The sequence below is a fragment of the Labeo rohita genome, chromosome 2, assembly GCF_022985175.1.
Source record: "Labeo rohita strain BAU-BD-2019 chromosome 2, IGBB_LRoh.1.0, whole genome shotgun sequence".
In the NCBI taxonomy this organism is placed as follows: domain Eukaryota; kingdom Metazoa; phylum Chordata; class Actinopteri; order Cypriniformes; family Cyprinidae; genus Labeo; species Labeo rohita.
The window spans coordinates 10,359,217-10,378,739 of record NC_066870.1 but is presented as its reverse complement, the minus strand read 5'-3'; the positions used below and the strand labels follow the sequence as shown (position 1 = coordinate 10,378,739).

Below are 19,523 nucleotides of genomic sequence, written 5' to 3'. Positions count from 1 at the left end.
GTTTTATCACAAACCCCAATTTTCACCTCTATATCATTCCTCTTACAAGTGCTCACACTTTTGTCAGATGTGTGATCTCATCTTAGGGGGATGGGTGCGAGTTCAAATCTACATGTGCTAAATGTTACTGGAGTGTTTTGTTGGCATTTCAACTGTGTAGGCCACCAAATGGTTTGAGCAGTTCTTACTTAAGGAACCCAATCTTTAGATGTCTTAGGGGCTGTTTACACAACTATTTCAGCCAAAAACTGAAAACTTTTTATGGGTTTTGCCTGTTTATACTACAATGGCGTTTTGGGGGGAATGAAAACGCATAATTTTGAAAACCGGTTTTCAAAGTTTTTGAGAAAGCCACCATTATCGGTTTCATGTAAACAGAGTGACGTCATGCATGTGCGTAGTACGTGTTAGGTATGTAGACTTGCGCAGTACATTTTATAGGCAAGTGCGAATAAACAGCACGATAACTATTGGCCTGGCATAAGTAATACAGTGTTTTTGGCAGTTTTTGTGGATATGTGTAAACACAAATCGTTTTGAAAACGTTGTGCATCCGTGAAACTTATTTATAACTCAAGGGAAAAACTTTTCAGTTTTTTTTTACTACATCATTGTCGTGCAAATGCAGCCTTTGAGGGACAAAGAGGTGTGGTTATCACTGACCTCCACTGTATGGATATTTCTCAAATATTCTATGTGTGTGTACAAATTAGATTCTCAGTTCCAATTGAAGTGAAAACACAGCACACTGATGGCCCACTTTGGTTGGTCAGGCATAGATGTGGAAATAAGGTGGCGTAAAACATTAATGAAAGCCTGTCATCTATAAAATGCCATTTTCTCATCCACTGACTTGCTGTATCCTCAACTGTTACACCCCAATAATAATAAACCCATCACTCGGTGACCTTATTCTTCTCCAAAAAACAGCTCAAAAGCCTCAAATCTGGTTAATAGCAACTATCATGCATTAACTGGCAAAAATTTATATATATATATATATATATATATATATATATATATATATATATATATACATTACTGGAATCAGAACTGTCTTCTAGCACTGTCTAACTGCTTTGACACAAAGTGAATGTTGAGAGATCAAGCTGGTTAATTACAAACTTTGATTTACGGGCAGCCACCACCTCTTAAAAAAAAAACTAAGTAAGTAAGTATACAGGTACTTTTACAGGCCTTTGACATAGCTGGGCGCTAGATCAGTCACAGACACACAGAGTGCGGAAGGTAGGGAGGTGGAAAGTGAGGGGCGCGGGGGGGTCTTAAGCGAAACAACAGATCACTGTTTTTCATCCCTTTGTGTCGATGGTAATAATCTATTTGAATAAGCCCCAGCATTAATCGCTGCAATAATCATATAAATAAATCTCAAACATACCAACTCTGTTCTCTCCCTCTCTCTGTGTATGTGTGTTTATAGTGATATTTTCCCCCCAGTTTTGACTGAAAGATTCAGAGAAAGCTGAATTGATAGTTATTTTTATTTAACAAATAAATTATACATATGAATGCATAAACAAACCATGTAGATTACTTCAAAGCTTTTAAGGCTTGGCTTTTTCACTGTGTTGTTTACTGGTTGAGGTCACTGGGAGTGGTGCTTACAGTTGTAAATCCAAGGGGCTGAGTCTAATGAGGTCACACCCTGGACACCCACCCCGCCCACTGTGCCATGACTGACGCATGTTTTCCTGCCCCTTTTACTACAGCCCGCCAACAATAGCAGGGTTGCAGAGGAGCTGTCCTTGGTACTAAGACCTGGAAACAGTGTGAGCAAGTGCATGTGAGGGGGAGAAAGGAGGAGGGTGGAGGCGTGTTCTTTGTGTTGTGCAGCGACTTAATCTGCTGTGGCATCCACTCAGAGAGGAGCCGTACATCCGAGAACCAGCACTGCTGTAGGGTACCCAGCACAGCCCCCTGCTTAAGTGTGTACTTCAAAAAAACAAGGATTCACTTCAAAAGGTCTTATCCTGATCCTGCGTGATTCATCTTGGAAGACTTAAGGAGCTTTTTGTTTTGTGCTGTAGTAAGACTTTTAAAAGTACATGTGGATGTTTTTCTCAGGTTGTTTCCAAAATGTTGTTGTGCTCTAGCAGGTGTAGTATTTACAGATGAATAGGCGAGCATCTTTTAGATTAGAGTTACGTGTGTATCCAGGGGGCTGAAGGTTCTTTAGCTACTGTCACGGCTACATTCTCGCTGCCTCCTCCTTTTATGCACCTGAAGCCTGGAAATTTGAGTGAACCAGAGCTTGACTTTGAAATGGCTTGAATCTTTCCTGTTGGACCGGAGTTGGAAAATCAGGATTTTAGTCCGAGGTGCCTTTGGGAGTCTAATGGAGCTACCTGAACTGGGTGACATCGTAGCCTGCAGGGACCTAGTTCCTCTGTAAGTACAAAACTCATCTGAGCTCTTGCCCCTTTCTTGAAACTTGACATTTATCCTTATTTTACAGACCTATCATTTCAAATGTAACTTTCTGGATAAATTCTCACTTTAATTTGAAACTACAGCTGTATTCTCTTGCACTCGTGCAGACTTAAAATTTCTCATTGAAGATGTTTTCTCGATCAGTCTAGCTATTACCTAGAAACATGTATTGTGTTCAGTTTGTAAAATAGGGTCGTCTCTCCTCATGAAAACAGGGAGAAAGCAAAGATGATAAAATGAGATGCTGGCAGAACATGCTAGAGAATTTACTAAAAATAAAGCTTAAAGAGGAGAACAGAGTGAAATTACAGGAATGATGAGCATCATGCACAGGTGCACAAAAAGTGTAAATATCCTTAAATATCCTTAAAACAAGATTACATTACTTGTGAAGCATAGATATTACATCTTTTGTCAAAGAATATATTAAGTTTTATTATCGCATTGTCCTTTTTTTTATTTCCAGTGTAAGCATAAATCTCAATGAATTGTGTTAAACAAGACAAAAATGAGGAAACTTTTTTTTTTTTTTTTTTTTTTTTGCAGTGTGCAAAGTCAAACTTGCAACTTTTGCAAAAGTCCTACTGACTAACTCAGCAAGGTCATATGACATTGAACAGGTTCAAATGCAATAAGAAGAAAGTGAACTGAACATGACTGAACATTAGCTCTGGAAACAAGTTTCTCGAAGGGACAGCTGTAGATGATGCAGAGGATGCTGGACAATAGTGGTGGCTCTCGGAGCTGGCAGTGCATTACCCATTTGGATGCTTTAAACCCCCCATCCCCCCACCAACCTTCATCCTCACACACAGATACTGCCCCTTACACATAAACAAGCATGCACATATTCTTGGATCACTCTGAAAATACTGACCTACATAACACAGAGTGTTGTCTCCTCCTCCTCCTAGACCTCTGCAGATGTACATTGCAACAGACTCAACATTTTCTGCATTATTATGATTGTATGTGCACTTCACACCCCACACACATACACATTCTGTAGAAAATATGGCTACTCAAGGGTTACTCAAGCTCAAAAAATAGTCGCACAACATGTTGTGTCTCACTAAATGCATCCCAATATATGCTTCATAATCCTGGCTGATAAATGTTTTCACAAGAACCCCACAGATTACTCGATAATAAACAGTTTCTTTGTATATGTGCTCCTGAGGCTTAACACTCAGCTATCGCTCGTGTTTGCTGACGGTGGGAGAATCTCATTGACCCAGAATCCTTGTTTACACAATAACCCATTAATATAGCACTGTCGTATAAATTGAGCAGTTCTCAGCATTTCTTTCTATCATCTATCAAAAAGCAATTACAATAATTTAAAGAATTCAAATGATCACAGTTATGACTTGAACTGTTTTTTTTATTATTATTATTTGCAGAATGCCCTGTTGGAATATCTGTAAGCAATGATTCGCTCAAAAGAGGAGGATTCACTAACAATTCTGCAGTATGTTGAAGATTGTGGACTAAGAGCATATAACAGATTGGTCTCACAGAACATCAGCCACATGTGGAATGAGAAAAACTGGATTAACTTTCAGGAAAACATCGACAAGAAGCAACAACTGGAAGAAGCCATTAAAAGGTAAGAAGGAAAATATGTCAGCAATGCATACATAGGAATGCTCAATCAACTCACTCAAGCTGACATAAAACATTGTGAGCATTCACTCATTGGCACACACTCTAACTACATATATGTAAATGATAGCCACAAAATGAAACAAACAATATTGTTCCTCGTGGTGCTCCCTCACACCGAATCCCTCTGTCAATGACAAAAAAGACCATGTCCCCTTCTACATGTGTATATTGACTAATTTTTTTACACTTTTGTACCTTGGGGCTTGAACATGTTCATAATGTCTTTCATCCTTGAAATGTTATGTGCAAGACAAGCTAAAGGATAATTCTGGATAATGTTTCACAACATTCATATCCGTTTCATACTAGTTATTAAATATAGTCTAGTTTTTCATCTTAATGTATTTCAGTCATACAAAAGTGATTGTAGTCATGAGCAAAGGCTGCAGATGGATTTTGACACACTTCAAATCAGTGGGCTTGCTAACATAAATGTAGCTGTAATTGTGTCAGTGGGCAATTTACTGTTGAGTGCTGCCCCAGACCCATTGGCATAGACTGTATTGATCACATTTGGCACAGTCTAAGTACAATAAAAGCTAAATGCTCTCAGAGACCTCCTTCATGCATATGGCTCAGGCTTCAACTACTTAAAAAACATTTATTTCAGACATTTGATATGATGTAAGTTTGTTCTTACGAGGAATGCTGCATACACCAGTTACTGGGAGGCACAACAAACATGGTAAAACATGCACAGCAGTCAGTTTTGTTTAGCTTTGCTCATTTAGGAATACATCTTTTAATGATTTAAAATCGATTTGCCTAAATGTGTCTATGTCTGCACTAATCATTTGTGATCCAGTTTCACCTACAGAAGAAGTGAATATACAAGGTTTTGTATTAATCTTTGCAAATTGCCTTTCTTAATAATGTGCTAGTTTAGTAAATTTTGTGGCTAAAGTTTACAGCCTCAGAGATCGGAGGAGCAGAGCACATTAGCATTTAAAGAGAAATGCACCTAAACAGCTTGTTGTGAACAGAGCTGATTTTAACAAGGGAAAAAGGGTGTTGTTTTTGTACTACCACTGAGAAATTTTAACCAAAGTATGTTATAGACTTTTCATTAACCCCCTAAAGAATCATTTCAACTTGTGGACTTCAAATGGGCAACCGATGACCTCTTTAAAAGATCTTAGGCACCCCAAATTACCTAATGTCCTAGATTATCATTAACTTTTTAGGTAATCTCAACGTCTTTTGACAAAATCATCACTGAATCTTAATTTTGCTAACCATGTGTGCTGATGTCTGCTCCCAGTCAAAATCTTCTATGAGATTTCCCATCAGCACTATACACCAGATAGCAGACAATAGTGTTTGAGTAAACAGCCTTCATTGAAAGTCTGATTTACATAAGACACTTCATAGTTGCAGCTTCTTGAAGCTGAAGAGCTTTCACCAAAATATTACAAGTTATATTTTTGACTGTAAATGGTATAGAAGAGTATTTACCCTCTGATATTGGTCTACTTCTGGTCTGCTTATCAGCTGATGCTGATATAAAATATTCATACTCAGTGGCTGAAGGATGAGGGTTAGAAAAAAAGAATAGCTGGATTTTACATGAGGCATATAAGTGGGTCAATGAGACGACCCATTTTTACAGGAACTGATGGGAAGAGAGAGAGAAAAAAATCTGGTAGAAAGAGATTAAGTGTAAAGAGTGTGCTAGCAGGAGTTGTGTTCTGCCTGGTGACAGCTGGAGCAGTCACTGACCAATCAGATTGCTTGCACATGTACATTGCTCTGAGTGAGGCGGGTCTTGTTTTATTCTCTGCCATTCTGGAGCATCCACTATCTCTGGGAGTGCACAGAAACTTGTCCATGCACAGCCTTACATGCTCATCTGCTTAAAGCAACTGTGAGAATAAACACTGAAGATCATGGACAGAAATAAAAGGAAATAATGAAGTATATATGATACTGAAAAATAATTGAATGTTTTAGATTATTTTGAATTTTAATATAAAGAATTACTTTTCTTTGTTTTGCTTTATTTTGAAAAGGTTATAAGAATGCTGTCCAGCAGCTTTAATACATTAATGACATTAGCACTTTTACTGGGAAGGGGCAATGTAATAAATAATAGACCTGTTTTGAGATACAGTCTGTTTAATTGGCCATATTTAAATGTGATGTCATTTCTATCACCAAACAGAATTGACAAAATAATAACTATAATGTTTTTTTAATCATGTTTTCTGAATATGTCATTTTAAAATGGGAAGTGGGGGGAACTGAATACTCTGTTAAGGAGAAGTGTGGAATCAGTTACTTTTAACAGTTGGAAACTCGTCTGTGCTGAGCAGGAACAGGCACATGCAGTGCAGACAGCTGCTTCAACATCACCGTTCCTCTTCCTAATGACAGCTTAATGCCTGATCCGTCACGTGTGTGTGTGTGTGTGTGTGTGTGTGTGTGTGTGTTTTGAACAGTGTTGTGTATGTGCAAGTGTGTGCGGAAACGGGAGAGCAGCAGCAGCAGATTTTGTGTTTGATTTCTGTGGGTACCCTGTTGCTAGGCAAAGTTAAGCCCCTGACCAATGAACCCTTCTCTCAGGATTCCTGCTGTTTAGCAGCTGTGTGTGCAGGAGTTACCAAGTTACACAAACACATGCACATGCTCAGGTAATAAATGAACACACCTTGGATCTTTAACTCAAACAACTGATGGCTAGTGCAGTCATTCTTTTTTGAGACAGAAATCTAGTACATAGATCTGGTGCATCAGAGAGAAAAAAAAAAAGTCAATTATGACTACAGTGAGCAATATTTAAATTTCATTTAAGTAAATTTATTTGGTTTAGTTAATATTTCTTTACAGTAAGTTTCATTAGTTAACATTAGTTAACTATGATAGTTAACATTAAGAATGAACAATACTTAAGCAGCATTTATTAATGTTAATTCATGTTACTTTAAAAATTTACTAATGCATTATTAAAATCAAAAGTTGTGCTTGTTAACATTAGTTAATGCATTGTGAACTAACAATAATCGACTGTATTTTTATTAATTAACATTAACAAATAAATAAGTTAATAAATACTGTAATAAATTTTAGTTTTTATTTATATTCAAAATATTAATTTGATCTAAAACATTTATTTTCTTTCATTTCAAATGTTCCTCTGTGTTGTCATGTGGTGCACAGAAATTTGTACAGAGTACGCACTAAATTTAGCATTCAATATTTCAGTATAGAAATTGGTTCACTATAAAACAGGGATGAAATGTAATTTCATACTGTTATTGTTACATACTAATTTCTCCAGACATATCTTCAAGTATGTCAGGGTCATCTAAAAGTAAAAATATACTAACCACACATGAAATAAATTGTGAAATATTGCTTTAATGTATCACACAATGATGCTCTTTACTTGAAAATCCATTCATGAAATGTTTTATTTCTGATTGTGGCATTTTTATCAGGGGGGAAGAGGTGATCACCAAGGGTAAGCACCTGCGAATGGGTTCCATGAGCATGCCGGCTCCTGCGGAACACATGTCCCCTAACAAGCACCAGCCCCCCTGTAACCCAGGTTTCGCTGTTCGCTCTCAGTCCCTGCACTCTGTGGAAGGAGGGGAAGAGGAGGGCAGCCCTACATCCCGTAAGCAGCCCCCACCCAAACCCCGGCGGGACCCCAGCACCAAGCTTAGCATCTCTTCTGAAGCTGTGGACCTCAGTCCCATCGGGTGTAAAGGCGAAGACTCAGAGAAGTGTGACGGTAAGATTCTGTGGTTGTTTAATCCAAGTTTTGTTTTCACAATTCCATTTGCCCAAAATGTTGAAATCGCCTTGTTTCTGTAGTTATATAATAGCTGATGCTAAAAATTGGGTTAAATTGAACCATATATATATTTATATATATATATATATATATATATATAAACTCAGGACACCTGGATTGCAACAGCACTATATGTCGGCACACTGCCCGCAATGCTATCGGCGCTAACTACAATGCCATAATTTTGAATAGCCAAGTCATGTGAATCCTTATCTGGACTGAGCACAAACAAGACTACAGCATGTGATGTCTTCTAGGTTCAGGACAAAATTTGGGGCACATTTTTACATATTCCAAGGCTTTTATAAAGTTGACCTTAAATTTATCTCCCACCATTTTCTTCCCATCATTTGGGAAGATATGGTGTAGTGGTTAAAGCTGGTTGCTTATAATTTGTATCATAATATTATGATACTATAAAAATTTGTCATAATAATTTTGCAGTTTTTTTTTATCCCTGAAAAAAAGGAAAACCGTGAGTGTCAACAGTGTTTCAGGGGCATCCTCAAGCATATTTCAACAAGCCTATCAGTTTATGTCTATGCAGTGATGGCCCTGTTTTATCTCTTATTTAGCTGTAGGCTGTGAAAGCATTAAGTCAATTTATATTTCTCAAGTTCTGAAATGTGCCGTGAGAGTTGCTTTTAGTCAGAATTTGAAGGGATCGCAGTGTGCATGCAGATCTTCCTCAATGCCACGGCAACCAGCCCACAGAAATAGAGACCTCCTGCTGCTCCACCAATCCAGACATCAGACATCAGCCTCAACCAATCATCAGCAAGGTGACAGGAAGACAGAGTGTGGCAACAACCAATAAGGAATGGGCTAGCAGCCTGCTCAACTGTGCTTTAGCCAATGAGCACCAAAAAGTGGGGAATGTCCCTCATTCAGAGCAGAGTTGCGTGTTGAACGGGGGTTGAAGTTGAGGGGGTGTGGGGGGAGGAACCAGACAGTGCAGAATTCATTCAGGAGGAGTGACTGACCTAGATTTAGTTCCCCTGGAGGAGAGAGGGTGAGGGTAAACAGATCCACTCGTAGGGAGGGGAAAGGCAGAGAGAGCAGGAGGAGGGGCACATTCAGAGGCGTTGTAATAGATTTCAAGATCGACCAGTCTACACGTTCACAGAATTAACAAATATATATATATATATATATATATATATATATATATATATATATATATATATATATATATATATATATATATATATATTTATTTATTTATTTATTTTTTCAGACATGCACAAAGGGATTTTCTGACTCACTGAGAGAACATAAAAAATTACTTTAATCTGGCTGCAAAGCAGTTTTACTATTTTTACTCACTTTACAAACCCCCAAAGCATTTAAGATAAAATGTACTTTGATATATTAAAAGATTTCTCAGATTTATCTTTTCTCAGCACAGAAACCAGGACATCTTATTAGTTTTATTCTTACAGTGAAGTTGGAACATTAGAGTTAGAGTGTGTGTATGCAAAATTATTATCTATGCCATGTGTCACTTTTAAAGCAGTCCACAGATTGTGTTTCCCAATGTGTGTATTTTGGTAAACTGAAACTGTTTTTTTATTGTATGTTGTACTCAGACTTGTATGTTATATTCAGGCTTAGATTAACCTGTCTACATGAGATGTTTGGGAATGTGGGACAAGAACCAAGAAAAATATATTGGAGTTGGTAATAAAGATTGTGATAGAGTTGGAGCATCAGGACCATATGATATCTGAATAACTGAAAGTTATTAAATTGTCCTGTGTACAGTGACCCAAACTCTCTGCGACTATGGTAGTATGCTAAATCATGTATCTTTCTTCATGCTTTTCTGCTTACTCAGGAACACAAGGCTGCAGTGAGGACTGCAGGAAAGTTCCCCCACCAAAGCCTAAGAGGAATCCCAGCACACAGCTGAGCACTTCCTTTGACGAGTCTTACATCCGCAGTCATGGTTCAAAAGGTTCTTCCACCATGCTCTTCTCAAGTGATGGCCAGGCTCCTTCTCCTCCTCAGCCACAGGGCTCGCAGGATTCAGACTTAGATGAACCTGTTTACATTGAGATGTCTGGGAATGTGGGACGAGAACCGACCCTTCATCCTGAAGAAGATGAGCCAGGTGAGGCTGTCTATGAAGAGATGAAGTACCCTGCACTTGATGAGTTTGACTTGCGTTGGGATCTTTCTATCTGTCGCTCACAGTGTGCCACACCCTGCACACCTGAGCTTGATATCCAAGTCCCCCTAAACCGTTGTACCACCCCTCGAGGCACACCAGTTTGTGACATCCCTGCCCCATTCCCCAACCTGTTGACCCATAGGCCACCTTTACTGGTCTTCCCTCCAGCCCCTGCTCAGTGCTCACCCAACTCAGATGAGTCCCCACTCACCCCTCTCGATGTAGCAAAGCTTCCTATGTTAGAGAATGGTTCTTATGGCAAGTCACCGACCTCATCTTCTCTGGAACCCTCTGGCTCTGCATCTACGCCACACCTAAGACGTACTGAAAGGGAGCTAACGGCCACTCCTACAATAACAGTATCTGGGCGATCGTCGGCACCACCACTGCCCTGTGCCCTCTATAAAAGTTCCTCCTCTTCACACAGTTATCAGCGCAGCCATTCAGCCTGCCCCTCACCTGTGAGTATGGGCCGCTGCCTGACGCCCCTCAGCCTCATGCGATCACCACCTTTTGATGGGCCATTTTCTACAGCAGGCCTTCCTCGCAGTGCCTCTGCCACACCTCATGGAAAGGGATCACCACCACAGGATGCATGCTCAGGGGGACGGCATCATGGCTCAATGCAGAACGTCTCAGTGGCACGCTCACGGACGCCCACTAGCCCTCTGGATGAGCTCACAAACCTCTTCAACACTGGCAGGAACATGCTGAAAAAGAATACCAGTGGCAGAAAGAGCAAGGAGCCAGGAGAAAGTGAGTGACGACTGCTCATAATCATATTCAGTCACTAATTTAGTAATTGTTCACCAGTTTTAAAAACTTTAAAATGTTTATTAGTAACTAGTGTATTGCAACAGAGCAAAAGAGTTTAGTGTGCAAAATCATAGTAAGATTAAATATTTGCTGATTTCATTCATATTTTCACAATTATTTTATTTTGTTTACATTTTCATTATATGTGAAAACATTTATTTTGGAATTTTTGCACCTGGGGAAAATTTGACTTATTTTACACGTTCTCTCTCGTGCACAGCCTTGTTCACGCAGCTTTCAAAGAATAGTGCAGATGGATGAGTTAAACACATGGACAGTATCTTCTAGTGCAGTGGTTTTCAAACCAGTCCTACAAGCACCCCGAACACTGCATGTTTTCTGTGTCTCCCTCAGCTAATCACACCTGTTTCAACTCATCAGCTCATTAGTAGAGACAGCAAGACCTAAAATGGGTGTGTCAAATATGAGAGACCTACAAAATGTGCAGTGTTGGGGGTGCTCGTAGGACCGGTTTGAAAACCACTGTTCTAGTGGACTCTTCTGTCTCAACATTCACTTCACTGCATGTGCGCTGTTATACGGTGACCATCAGGGAATGCAGATTGCGGAAGTGTACTTTGGGTTTACAGTGATGTACCTGTCCCAATACTTACATTTGTGGCATTTGCACTTGACCACTTGTATACTTATATGAAGTATTTCCTGTAATTTGGCCCAAGACTGCAAGTGTGTGTACAACTTTTGATTACCTGATGGCACACACCTCAAAAACATAGTGTTGTAAAAAAGTTTTTATAGAGATCCATTTACACATTTTGATTTTCAGTGTACTACACTATGTAACAGATGACACAATATTATAATTGTGTTGCTTTTAATTAATTGATGAAAAACAAGTGCATACATTTCACAAAATACATATCCTTGACTCACCAATAAAATGAGCAACACTTTATGTTTTAATACTAAATATATGTAATATCTAATTAAACTCACTCTATACAATTTTCCTTGATGTCTCGCTATTTGGGGGCATATGAGTTCCTGATCATGATGAATGATGAGATACTCTTGTGTGTTAACAGCTTTGGAATTTTTCCAACCTATGACATTGTATGGGGTCTCAAGTGCCCAAGACCATTAGTGTGTGGGTATTGGGGTAGGCCCAGTCAGTGTTCACTCACCAGACCTGCTGATGCGGTAAACCAAAACAGCATTTTCTTTAAATATGTAAACAGTTCTTAACTGGTCAGAATGCTCTGAAAGCAGTTCTAGGCAAAAAAAAAAAAAAAAAAAAAAAAAAAAGTGAGATAGACAGACATAGGAATATGGACTGTTTTTGGTACATGAGTGTTTGTTAGCATGTGCAGACAGATAAAGTAGCATCTATTATGCACTGTCAGTATTTTCCATTCTGCACCTGCTAACTGATAGTAGGATTTCTGAGTTTTTTTTTTTTTTTTGCTTACTTACATTTTCAATCATGCTAAATAAGTAAATAAATAAATAAATAAACAGCATAGATTCTAAAAGAGCACTTAGCCATGGTAACATCGATACACACAGCCTGTCTTATTGCTTTATTTTGCCTGTTTTTGGATCATCAATGTACTGAATGTAGCTTCAGAGTAGATTGATAGAAAAATTATTATTCTCTATTAATTTGTATGTCAACTCTCATTTCTTAATGTCAGTTATGAGATGTGAGCTGTCATTTGTGCACACTGAATGCTGAGGCACAATACTGTTTGTCTAAAAAAGGACAACAGATAAAGCACACATGCAGAGTGGACAGTTCGATCATGGAGGACAGAAAGGGGGTGGAGCTGGGGGGAGGAGCTGAAAGCCAGTCAAGTCAAGTCAAGTCAAGTCATCTTTATTTATATAGTGCTTTTTACAATACAGATTGTGTCAAAGCAGCTTTACAGTATTAAACAGGAAAAATTGTGTGTCGATAATCCAAAAGAACAATAGTTCAGTTAAAGTCAGTTCATAATTTATTCAGTGATGTCATCGTCCAGCTCAGCTCAGTTCAGTTCAAATATTATCTGTGCAATCAAGTCGATGATATTTCTAGAAAATAAGTGTCCCCATATAAACAAGCCAAAGGCGACAGTGGCAAAGAACAAACACTTTATTAGTGACAGAAATGGAGAAAAAAACCTTGGAAGAAACCAGGTTCGGTCTGGGGACCGGTTCTCAGAATGCAGCTTATGGTAGGCCCACTGTGAACTTGCGGTGAACATGTGAAGCTCCCTGCACTCAGTGGAATAAAAAAAAAGCCCGTAAGCAGTGCTGCCTGCACAGACAAGTACTGTACTTTCACACACATACACACACACACTCACTTAAGCCTTTAATTAGAAGCACTCTCTGCTGCTGTTAATAAGTGTCTTAGACTTTAAGAAAATTAAGTAGATGCAGTTCCTTATTTTACTTAATCATTTCTAGAATCTGATTTTGTTTCATTGTAGTTTGTTGATGTTGCCTGGTTGCCATCTGGCTTCTAGGTTTTATCTGGTCCTTATGAAGTGTATATCTGTTGTTGTGGGGATAGCTGTTGTTGTGTGCACATTTCCATACAGCTTATTAAAGGTTTGCACCTGTGCTGCACCCTGTGTGTTGTTTAATGCAGAGACTGGGTTTAGCACAGTTTATGGTTGTACTGTACAATAAAAAGGTGTATACTTAACTAAATATTTTAGTAATTTCACAAGTTTGCCTGCTCATCCAGTCCTGAAACTGGATGAAAACGAATTTGACTTCTTGTGCTTAATGGAGGCTGAAACCCAAGTCTCGACTTGAGCGCCTAGTTCTGGTTTGAGTGCTGCTTATATAGACCCGTAACGATTGACAGGACTGAATGATTAGGCACCGACTTTCATTGCATGGACACAAAACACTGAGATAGTTTTGAAAATATCTCCTCTTGTGTTCCACAGGGAGAAATATATATATATATATATATATATATATATATATATATATATATAATTTTTTTAAAAGAAACAATGCACTTTATTCAGATTAATGTAATACATATTTTCTGGGTGTAAGCCACACCTCTCACAAGTGCCTAAATGCACTGATACCACTGACAGTCCAAGGAACACAAAACTGCTTAATAAATCCTTGAGTATTATGGGGACACCTAGTGACCAAATTCCAGTACTGCAATAATAAAAACATTTTGAACCAGTTTGAATTGCCGCCTATAATTCTTCAACATGAGTTGTCACTGAAATATCTGTAATGTCTCCCTCTTCTAGTTGAAACCAAAGGAAAAGGGCACAGTTCTGAGTCCAGACGGGAGCACAAGGAGAGGAGCCATCACAGCAAAGAATCCAAGCGGGAAAAAGACCGCAGCAGCAATGGAAAGTCCTCGCATCGGCGTGACAGCAAAGACAGAGAACCAAATAGCATTGAATACTTATCTCAACATGACAGCAAGGACTGTGGACATAATAATGTTGAGCCATTAGCCAGAAGGGACAGCAAGGACAGGGTTTACAACTGCCCAGACCTGCCTTCCCGACAAGAGAGCAAAGATCGAGGCAGTAGCACTGAGGCACTGCCTCAACGAGATAGCAAAGACAGGGGCTGCAACAGTGTAGAACCTTTTGCCAGACATGAGAGTAAAGACCGAGGTTGTATTAGTTCAGATTTGCCCAGACAAGACAGTAAAGATCTGCTAAGAAATGGTCTAGACAGCAGACGTGACAGCCGAGAGAAAGTTTGTTATGGGATAGACCTTCTTCCTAGACATGAAAATAAAGATCTGGGTAGAACAGGCCTGGAAAGTCAAAGGGATAAAGATAGCGGCAAACATGGCATAGAATCTGGTCAGGACAAGGAGAAAAGCAACCACAGTGCAGAGAGCAGGCGGGGGAGCAAGGAAAGGATAACCAATGGCAATGATGTCATGAGCAAATGGGACTGCAAAGATAAAGGAGTACATACAAATGAGACTTTTCCCTGGTATGATGAGAAAGATAGAAGCAATTATAGCACAGAATCACCCAAAGCACAGGACAAGGATACAAGGCCTGGATCTTCAACCATAGCATCATCCACTCGGTCTGGACGATCTTCCATGAGTCCAAATATAATTTTGGGGAACTCAAATTCTGGTAAGAACAGAACTTGTTTTACAGCCCAGCTAAAAAGATGAGCACAACTAGTTAGTAATATGTTTTGAATGCTGGCCCAAGGAAGGGATGCTAATTTGATGAAGTTGATGACCAACTTTTCTACCTACTACGTCTTTGAGCCTAGTCTTCAGCTGTTATCTCAGCCTAACTAGCTAAAAAAAAAAAAAAGCTTCTCTAAAACCAGGAAATAGACCAGCCCTATCAGGCTGGGAAGCTACCTTTGATTGGTTTAAGATTTTTATTTTGTTTCTTTTTCTTTTTTGTTTCTTTTTTCAGCAGAGTAAAAAGAAAATGCTGGTTGATCAGCTTCACCATGAATTTTCTAGACCAGCAATAACCACCATAAATAAGTGTGTTCTATTCTGGAAGAGCACAAAAATTCATGCCAGTCAAGACTGGCTTTTTAGGTGGAAAGATAGTGTCATAACTGATGTTTCATGTTCATTTGCAGAAACTTTCCTTGCAGATCTAAAGACAGTTCCAAAGGCAGGACGGTCTTCTTTTACAACAGTAGCACCATCTCCAAAAGGCACACCTCAGAGACAGCCAGCTGATGTCCACCAGGTAATGTCTTTCTCACAGAACTTTTTTGCACAGCTGTAAATTTACATATAGTTGACAACCTATGTTCTCTATGTGTCCAATAGATGCCCCCTGTGCCAGGGTTGTATAGTGACAGCACCATGCTGGAGATGATTGAGAGGAAACAACGGCTCTGCTGGGAGATACGGGCTCGACAACGCCTTCCTGACCATAGCCCATGCAAGAAAGAAAGCCTGCCTACCATGCCCAGCTGGAAAAAAACTAACGTGGCAAAGAAGCACAGCCCACCTCCCTATCCTACTCAGACTACAGTCTTCTGGGACACAGCCATTTGACTTTGTGGTCTTGTGAGCATATTAAGATTATACTCTGTCCTTTATTATCAGGCAGGGTTGAAGCCAATCATAGTGTGCTCCCACCAGTGGATGAGTGGGGTTACCATAGCAATATTTCAGAGGCTGCAGTTTATGAGGTTTTCATATTATTGTTGATATCTAATATTTTTATACACAATGTGATTCCTTAATGACTTAGCATCAATAGATATTTTCTAAATTAAAAACATTATCTTTGCAAATATTATGTAGAGTTTTTCTATCATTCTTTTCTTTTTTCTTACTTTTTTTTCCTTTTTTTAATTAATTAATTAATTCATTTATTTATTTATTTTTACTTCGCAATACACAATCAATACCTTTTCATCAAGCTTTGACTTGCCTTTCTCTTTTAAGACCTCTGGAAATAAAGTTTTTGTGGTATTTTACCACGCTTAATGGAGTAATTTTTTTTAACACTGGATGTTATGGTGATTGGCTTAGGGCTAGCTTCTTTCTCGCTGCCTTTTCACAAATTAGTAGATCATTTACTTGAATGTCTAATATTAAGAAATAAACAGATCAAGCATTTCTCAAAAATCCTTCAAAAAGGGGTTTTACTGTTTTTAACCACATTTTCATTTTTTCTGCCTTTACCTTTCGCTAGTCATTGTGGTGGGTGGGTTTAGAGAATATGATGAGTCTGATTTAAGGTCAGGTCATTGCACATAGAAAAAGGGTAACAGTTTTTCTGTGTAATACAGAAAGCATCTCTTTTATGAGATGTTGTAACAGCTCTGTGTGTACATGACATGTACAGGTGTACAAGCCAAGGGATGGCCCTCTCCTCTTTGGGTCTGTGGCAATAGCTGGCGGGTGTCACTGAGAATCGTCCAAAGTGCAAAGAAGGTCACACAGAGATTAATGACAATCTGAAATATCAAAGTATTTTTTCATCTCAGCATTATTTAAAATTGTGTACAAGGACTGATAATTGTAAAATTAGATGATTTTTGTGTAATTATCTTGTATAGAATGACTGTGCCATTAAATTATCATAAATCAATGGAGTAGATTTGGAATTGGAAATTTCAAACAGACGCAACTATCTGTTTTAGCAAAACAAACCAATGACCAATAGCTCTCAGCTATTGTAAGTATATAGTACCCCAGTAACAGGGATTATAGCTGCATAAACAAAGAGGCTGTACACAAGAGAGCTGCAATTCCACAGTCCTCTACCACATATTCCCTGACTGGATACCCACCATTGTCCCTCTACCTCAACCTCTCAAATCAGTTCAAGCGGTCATTTGTTTGCACAACCAGTGCACCATCTGCATTGTAAAAGTACTTGGATGTTATAGTAAAAATCCCTCCCTGATTTCTTCCTTTGACCTCCATGTTTGAAACTGATGCCTGTACAAAAATGTGTTGCCTTGGAGACTGGTACTCACTGTAACTGGGTCACACTGGGTGAACACAGTCGCAAAGACTGTAGACTAACCCCCTGAGGTATAGAGCATTGGTTGCTAGTTTACATGTATTTTGGAGAAATACAACTATTAAATATTTGAAATAGTGTTTTAGATACAGTATGAAACAGATGGTCCATTTTATTTAACTTACAGTTGCAAGTTGTGTGAGCTGATCATAGGTGGTAAGGGGAACAAATAACCAAGGTAGCACTTGGTATACAGTCTCAAAACCATGGAGATTACAAGATGTTGTAGCCTGTTTTTATGTATGTTTGCCAAGCTATCACTAAATGCAGATCATCAATAAACTTTGGAATTCACTCTCTTGTGGCCAGAGGGTGCAGTTTGGAAATGTAACAATGAACAATCTCTTTGTATGTAAAATGTGCACTGTGACAGGCAAAAAGCCTATCTTTTGTCTTATTGCACTGAGTGTTTGCTTCTCTGTACAGTGCCATTGGAAAAAGTATGCTGATTGTCTTAACAGACTTTTCAAGATGAATAAACGAATATAAACTTTAAACTTTTGTGATGTGCTTTGTCTCTTTTTCTCTTTTCTTGCATTAGCAAATCTTAAATTATGCCATTCAACTCTACAAACAGCTTTCATGTTTGAGGCTGTAGTTGCAATACACTGGTGTTCAGCTAATATTATTTGTAAACACACTTTATTGTCTCAATAAGATATGATCACTTCCGAATTACAATATATTTAGTATTTGTTTATATCGCAAAATTTCCTTTTATTGTTTTAATTTCTGCTGACTTAAGGTAAAGTCACATTAGCAAAACTTCAGCTCGGTGAATTTATGTGACCTACAGTATGAACGGTAATTCTGCATATACTGGATGTGGTGTGACGCAAGCGTCAATTCTTAACTAATGCCTCGTTTTGTTATGGTCAAATGATTTTCATTTATCGCTTTGTCAACTCCAACGTAGACAGTCTCTAGCTGTTGTGGAGAGATGCAAAGTAAAAATAAATAAAAAATAAGCAAATTTACTAGTGAGTGTGGGATGTATATTACAGCATTTAAACATACAAACACTTACTTATTTTTTAAAGACGTTTTTCAGCATTTAAATGTACAATACTAACGTATTGATGACACCAAAAAACGAATCCTTATGAATATTGTCATTGCGGCATTAATTTCATTATTGTTGTTTTTATTTGTCATACCAATGACCTTATGTTTTCAATTGCATTATTAAATTGTTAATAATTTAGTTAATGTGAAATTATAACATTTCATTATGTTCTGTGTTCTGCTGTCCACTCGTTTCCAAGAATAGGCCTACATAATGTTAAACAAGACTACACTTTAAGCCCTTATAAAATAGATAACATTTCTACAATAGTTTCACCATTCATGCTATATTAACGTGATGGGACACAAAAAGCGTTTCCCTTATCCAGTCGTCTCTAGCTATACCTATGGGGAAATCCCTTTCCTAGAAAAGGCTGAAGCCTGATTGAATCACTCTATTGCTTTGCAGTAGCTAATGGCGTTCGAGCATTCGCCTGTTTGTCGCACTCAGCCGCTATATAGGCGAATTCGGGCGCCAATTTACCTCAGAATCTTTCGACTGCACGAACGACGTTGAGGCTCTTATGGAGTTTTCCTCCACACGGCAGTTTACTTAATGTCTCGTTCCCTTCTCTCAGGGAACCACGGTTAAGTTAAGTAACCGGAGACGTTTCTCCGACATGCTGTGACTAACAATAGAACCATAAAATACACCGAACACGCATCATAATTACAAAGTGAAACAATTTTATTTGTGTGCTGTAATCCAAATCAACAGAATACATACGATTGTGAAGAATGGACCCAAATTCAAGCCTTTATCAGCATCAAGAAACGAAAGGTTTTACGGCAGGAAAATCGAACGTTCATTGGCTCTCGCCCTGCATTCGTCACAAATTACGACATGCCGTGTTTCTAAAGAGGTGTGTTTTGAATGATGCGCGTGCCTTCACGGAGTGAATAGGGAAAATAATCTGAATAATATTTTCAGCGATTCTGCTCTGCCCCTTACACAAACCTTCCGTATTCCGCCAGAGAGGACTGCGGCTGCAACGCAACGTCATTTGGACAGCTTTTTGGTACTGCGTTTGACATTTTTGCAATAAAGAAATGATTGCGATTGCACTTATTTGTCTGTTAT

General features: G+C 38.6%; 1 protein-coding gene across 2 annotated transcripts; it reads left to right on the top strand.

Moving 5' to 3' along the window:
* The first annotated feature begins 1,750 nt into the window (after positions 1-1,750).
* nyap2b (neuronal tyrosine-phosphorylated phosphoinositide-3-kinase adaptor 2b) lies at positions 1,751-17,857 on the top strand. Of its 2 annotated transcripts, XM_051095890.1 has the most exons (7): positions 1,751-2,409; positions 3,855-4,060; positions 7,557-7,852; positions 9,753-10,844; positions 14,135-14,995; positions 15,468-15,580; positions 15,664-17,857. In XM_051095890.1, the coding sequence occupies exons 2-7, from the start codon at positions 3,882-3,884 to the stop codon at positions 15,892-15,894; spliced, it is 2,772 nt and encodes a 923-aa protein (XP_050951847.1). In that variant the 5' UTR covers positions 1,751-2,409; positions 3,855-3,881; the 3' UTR covers positions 15,895-17,857. The 2 variants fall into 2 exon arrangements, with proteins under 2 accessions (XP_050951847.1, XP_050951854.1); XM_051095897.1 differs by lacking the exons at positions 15,468-15,580; positions 15,664-17,857 and adding an exon at positions 15,293-15,461.
* Positions 17,858-19,523: the final 1,666 nt, after the last annotated feature.

What these genes read in the sequence shown, in the direction of transcription:
- nyap2b (XM_051095890.1), top strand. Translation starts at nt 3,882, where the DNA reads ATGATTCGCTCAAAAGAGGAGGATTCACTAACAATTCTGCAGTATGTT. An exon ending in AGACTCAGAGAAGTGTGACG is followed by an intron (nt 7,853 to 9,752) that starts GTAAGATTCTGT and finishes CTGCTTACTCAG; the next exon opens with GAACACAAGGCTGCAGTGAG. An exon ending in GAGCAAGGAGCCAGGAGAAA is followed by an intron (nt 10,845 to 14,134) that starts GTGAGTGACGAC and finishes TCCCTCTTCTAG; the next exon opens with TTGAAACCAAAGGAAAAGGG.